The sequence below is a fragment of the Elephas maximus genome, chromosome 10 (genome assembly GCF_024166365.1).
Source record: "Elephas maximus indicus isolate mEleMax1 chromosome 10, mEleMax1 primary haplotype, whole genome shotgun sequence".
NCBI lineage: Eukaryota > Metazoa > Chordata > Mammalia > Proboscidea > Elephantidae > Elephas > Elephas maximus.
The window spans coordinates 30,064,455-30,070,683 of NC_064828.1; the positions used below are offsets into that span (position 1 = coordinate 30,064,455).

General features: G+C 38.3%; 1 protein-coding gene across 1 annotated transcript; it reads left to right on the forward strand.

Annotated features, from left to right (window-relative positions):
• The first annotated feature begins 4,979 nt into the window (after positions 1 to 4,979).
• On the forward strand, positions 4,980 to 5,948 carry LOC126083617 (olfactory receptor 11G2-like). The gene has a single exon (XM_049897488.1). The coding sequence runs from the start codon at positions 4,980 to 4,982 to the stop codon at positions 5,946 to 5,948; it is 969 nt and encodes a 322-aa protein (XP_049753445.1).
• The last annotated feature ends 281 nt before the right edge of the window (positions 5,949 to 6,229 follow it).

The following is a 6,229-nucleotide window of genomic DNA, read 5'->3' on the forward strand; positions in this document are numbered from 1 at the left end:
ATTTTGCTGAGCGTTTTTATCATGAATGGGTGTTGAACTTTGTCGAATGCCTTCTCTGCATCAATTGATAACATCATGTGCTTCTTGTCTTTTGTTTTATTCGTGTGATGGATTACATTAATAGTTTTTCTAATGATGAACCATCCCTCCATACCTGGTATGAATCCCATTTGGTCATGGTGAATTATTTTTTTGATGTTGAATTCTACTGGCTAGAATTTTGTTGAGGATTTTTGCATCTAAGTTGATGAGGGATATAGGCCTCTAATTTCCCTTTTCTGTGGTGTCTTTACCTTGTTTTGGTATCAGGGATATGGTGGTTTCATAGAATGAATTTGGGAGTATTCCGTCCTTTTCTGTGCTCTGAAATATCTTTCGTGGTAGTGGTATTAACCCTTCTCTGAAAGTTCGGTAGAGCTCTGCAGTGAAGCCCTCTGGGCCAGGGTTTTTATATTTTCCCCTTGGGAGTTTTTTAATTACCTTTTCAATCTCTTCTTTTGTTATGGGTCTATTTAGTTGCTCTACCTCTGTCTGTGTTAGTTTAGGTAGGTAGTGTGTTTCTAGAAATTCATCTTTTTCTTCTAGGTTTTCAACTTTGTTAGAGTACAATTTTTCATAGTAATCTGATATGACTCTTTTAATTTCAGTTGGGTCTGTTGTAATATCACCCATCTCATATCTTATTCGAGTTATTTGCTTCCTCTCCTGTTTTTCTTTTGTCAATTTGGCCAGTAGTCTGTCAATTTTGTTAATTTTCTCAAAGAACAAGTTTTTTGTCTTGTTAACTCTTTCAGTTGTTTTGCTGCTTTCTATTTCATTTAGTTCTGCTCTAATTTTTATTATTTGCTTCCTTCTGTTGCCTGAGGGCTTCTTTTGTTGCTGTCTTTCTATTTGTTCAAGTTGTAGGGATAATTCTCTGATTTGGGCCCTTTCTTCTTTTTGGATGTGTGCATTTATTGATATAAATTATCTTCTGAGCACTGCTTTAGCTGTGTCCCAAAGACTCTGAAAGGAAGTGTTTTCATTCACATTGGATTCTAGAATTTCTTTATCCCCTCCTTAATGTATTGTATAAGCCAGTCGTTTTTGAGCAGGGTATTGTTCAGTTTCTGAGTGTTTGACTTCTTTTCCCTGCTTCTTCTGTTATTGATTTCTACTTTTGTGGTCTTATGGTCAGAGAAGATGCTTTGTAATATTTCAATGTTTTGGATTCTACTAAGGCTTGCTTTATGACCTAATATGTGGTCTATTCTAGAGAATGGTCTATGTGCACTTGAAAAGAAAGTATACTTGGCTGCTGTTGGATGGAGTGTTTTGTATATGTCTGTGAGATCCAATTGGTTCATTGTGGCATTTAGATCTTCCGTGTTTTTATTGAGCTTCTTTCTGGCTGTCCTGTCCTTCACCGAAAGTGGTGTGTTGAAGTCTCCTGCTGTAATTGTGGAGCTGTTTATCTCACTTTTCAGTGCTGTTAGAGTTTGTTCTACATATCTTGCAGCCCTGTCATTGGGTGCATAAATATTTAATATGGGTTTATCCTCCTGATATATTGTCCCTTTAATCATTATATAGTGTCCTTCCTTATCCTTTGTGGTGAATTTAACTTTAAAGTCTATTTTGTCAGAAATTAATATTGCCACTCCTGCTCTTTTTTTTTGATTGTTGTTTCCTTGATGTATTTTTTTCCATCCTTTGAGTTTTAGTTTGTTTGTGTCTCTAATTCTAAGGCGTGTCTCTTGTAGGCAGCATATCCACGGATCGTGTTTTTTTATCCATTCTGCCACTCTCTCTTTATTGGTACATCTAGACCATTTATGTTCAGCATAATTATGGATAGATATGAGTTTAGTGCTGTCATTTTGTTGTCTTTTTTGTATGTTGTTGACAGCTTCTTTTTCCCACTGAATTTTTTGTGCTGAGTAGTTTACCTTTATATATGATCTTTTCCTCTTATTTGTTGTTTTGTTTCTGCTGAGTCTGTATTTTTTCTTGTATTTTATTTTGAGGATTAGGATTATTAGCCTCCTTTGTGGTTACCTTAACATTTACCCCTATTTTTCTAAGTTTAAACCTAACGTTTATTTCTTTATATTGCCTTGTCTTCCTCTCCTGCTCCACAGGTTTTGTCGCAAGCTAAAGGAAGGATGATTATGCTTGCTGTGAATGCAGATCAGCAAAGATCAGAATTTTTAAGTAAATCATCTCTGAATAAAACCTAATGGTGATTTATTGGTAAATTTATTTCCCGACGTTCACTTTCTATTCCCCACTGGTAGATGCTTGGCCTTCATAAAAACAATTTCTTTAATTTCTTCTTGCTGTTTTAAAATTAGATGTTTCAAAAGAACAAGCCCCCAAATAAATAAAATTGTATATATTCACCCACAGATTGTTTTCTTTATACATTTTTCAAAATGTAAATATTTGTTTCAATTGGTCATGTTGTTCTTCTCCAAGTAAAACAGTTTTTTTTTTTAGTGGATCAAACATAAATGAAGTTAATTTATTGCTCATTTAAAATCTAAATGAATACTCCTGATCAGCAGGTAATCATGCTTCGGGTAGTGATTCTGGAACTCAGGTTCTCTCCATCTTTGGCTTTACCACGTTTAAATGTGACTTTCACCGTCACCATGCTCAGTTGCATCAGAGATTATCAAGGACTGGGTATGGATAAGACCAGAAGCATTGCACATCCATTTTCATTACATTCTGCTGACTAGAACTTGGTACCACGACCACACCTAACTGCAAGGGAGGCTTAGAAATGTAGCCTAGACTTGAGGAAGAGGAAATGGACATGTGTGTGTCACACAACTGATTTCTTAACTTCTTGGTTGACAAATATCTACTCTACTATTTGATCTATATGTAGGAATAGGAGTTTGTAAGGAATGGAGCTAGTTAGCACTGTGGATGTCTGGGTATAGGATCATTCTGGATGTAGTGGACGAGGTCTTTAAACTACCATTTGGACAATAGGAATGGGAGACTCTAGGTATAGGCTGCCAAGCTTAACAAAGCTTGAAAGCAACGATGCATCTCATGTGGAAAAGCTTGCTAGCCAAGGGGTAATTTATTATGGTCAGGAGAAGTAACTCTGGAGGAAGCACTACGGTGTTAGCAACCCATGATGTGCATGTATGTGCATGTGTGTGTGTGTGAGTCCACAAACGTATGTATGCACATTCATGTATTTTCATCTTCAACATGGCAATCACTGAAGAGGAAACATACTCAGGTCTGTGTGATGCATGTTAATTGCCCCCATTGCTCCTGGGGTTCTGGTCTCTAGAGACAGGACCGCAGAATCTGGAAGGGATAAATGATAGGTAATGGAGAGATGCTTGGCAGGTTGTATTCCCTAAGTAAAATCACACAGGGACATCTGTGAAGAAAGGAACCAAATAGTGCTTTACCAAAGAGCTAACATCTCAGACCCTTTGGCTGCCTTTAGGATATATGGGCACATGGAGCAGTAACTTCTCTCCTATGTCTCAGGGTCCATTTTGTTTCATATATTGATATGAAAAAGGAGTATAAAACTTCATGAGTGTTCTATTACACAATGCTTATCAGGCATGGGATAAAGAAAATATCTTTTGTTAAATTTTCATTTGGTCTGTGCAGATCATCTTCAAAAGAATTGTATTCCTAGAAGACGGAAAAATAGGGAATTTATTTTTAAGACTTGGCAATAATTGAGAAGACTAACTGGATTGTTTACTGTTCTCTTTCACACAGATGTCTGTATAGAAAACCTGCGATTGTACGTAAGTTGCAGGAGAGGAAAACTTTGTAAGTAGTACCTACTTCATTTCATGAAATATTTAATATTTAAATTGAATGATTTTAAAAAATAGGGGGATAGGGAATCGACTATTCCAACTAATGGCCACCCTCTCTGTGTCAGTATAAAACTGTGCTCCAGAAGGTTTTCAATGGCTGATTTTTGGGGAGTAGATCATCAGGCCTTTCTTGAAAGGCACCTCTGGATGGACTCAAACCTCCAACCTCTTGGGTAGCAATTGGACTTGTTAACCGTTTGAACCACCTGGAGAATCCTTGCTTATTTTATTACCCTGTACCAAATAGTCTTGCAAAATGCTACTTAGATAAAGCTCTGATTATCTTTGTCTTCTCGATCATCTGTTTTCCATTGACTGACAAGCTAAAGCTGAACTAATCAGTCTGGCAGGGAGTTTTCTGCCATATGGCCTCATCTTTATCATTTATAATTTACCATTCTCTTACAAGTATTTTAACTTTCATTCTTTTGGACTCTTCCCTGAACATTATTTCCTGTATCAAATCTTTTCTTGTCTCCATATTTTACTTTGGAAAATTCTGTCCTTTGCTCCCCAGGTCCATTACCCACTCAAAACCTTCCCCAATTTTTTCCAACTGAATATAATGTCCATGTCTCTGAATGACAACAGAAAATTTTGCTTTGAATTTTCACATCCTGCTGTTACTGTGTCAGTGGAAGCACAGAGCGCAGGTGGAGGGATGTTAACATGCACCCCATAATCTCTAGCAGCCCCCCATGAAGCTGACACAAACATATAAAACGTTTTCCTTGCTGTGCAAATGAGGTTTCAAGGAAAAAGTTCTGGCATTTCTTCCAAAAAGATTTAAACTCTTAAAATCCCAGTATATAGAAATCCTACAACAACCTTGTAACTGTTTAAAGTAGCTTTGAACAAAGGGTATTTGATATGAGCTCCGTAAGAACAAGGGCTTAGCTTGTTTTATTTACTGTTCTTTCTACATCTCCCAGTACAGTGCCTAGAAATATTATATGTTCAATTAATGTTTATTGAATAAATGAGGAATAGAGAGGAAAGGGCAGCCAACCCTTCTAACCTCACAAACTCAAACTGAGGAAAAGCAACACATATCTCCTTACCAGGAAGAAGAAAAGTCCTGTAAATATTTCTGTGGTTCTTACTATCCTGTCGCCTTCCCAGGTGAGACCAATGAGGATCCTGAAGACCAGTAATATCTCTGGATCTGTGAGTGAGTTCATCCTCCTGGGCTTCCCCTGCCGCAGAGAGATCCAGATCCTCTTCTTTGTGCTCTTCTCCCTCATCTACCTCCTGACCCTCATGGGGAACTTGTCCATCATCTGTGCTGTGTGGTCAAGCAGGAAACTCCACAAGCCCATGTACATCCTCCTGGCCAACTTCTCCTTCCTGGAGATCTGCTACATCAGTTCTGATGTGCCCAAATTGTTGGCCAACATCGTCTCCCAGACCAAGAGCATCTCCTATGCTGGCTGCCTGCTCCAGTTCTACTTCTGCTTCTCCATGTGTGCTGCTGAATGTTTATTCCTATCAGTGATGTCTTTTGATCGATTTCTTGCTATTTGTAGACCTTTGCACTATCCCACCATAATGACCCATGACTTATGTGCCCAGTTAGTGGGTTTCTGCTGGGCAGGTGGCTTCCTCTGGTTACTGTCACCTTTGACCCTAATATCTCAGGTGCCCTTCTGTGGTCCAAACACCATTGACCATTTTCTCTGTGATCTGGCACCCTTACTGGCATTGTCCTGTGCTCCAGTACCTGGAACTACTCTGACCTGTGGTATTGCTAGCTCTCTCATTGTCATCCTCACTTTCCTGTACATCCTTGGCACTTACTTCTGTGTCCTCCGAGTGGTGTTACAGGTGCCCTCAGGCTCTGGGAGGCATAAGGCTTTCTCTACTTGTGCCTCCCACCTTGCTGTGGTGTCCTTGTTCTATGGTTCAGTCATGGTGATGTATGTTAGCCCAGGTTCTGGGGACCATCCTGGGATGCAGAAATTTGTGACCTTGTTCTATGCTTTGGCAACACCATTCTTTAATCCCCTGATCTACAACTTCCGAAACACAGATATGAAGGTGGCATTAAAGGACATTCTGTATGTGATTTTGAGGGAAATATTTAAAAGATTCAAGAGTTGAGTTCAATAATGCATCATTGATATTCAGGAAGATGAAAGATCATGAGACAAATGAGACCATGCTCTTTTCCTTCATTTTAATCTATTTTCATTCATTAGGAAAGCTATTTTGAAGAATTCATTAGGTTCATGATTTAGGTTTAGGAAACTACTACTGTTATGTTCCAGATATATCTGGAATTACATAGAATTCTCCACTGAAATGCAATTTAAAAAGATCTTCAAATATTTCTGTATAACTGAGCTTCTGGCTATTCTTTTGGTTTTCATTAGATACTGCCT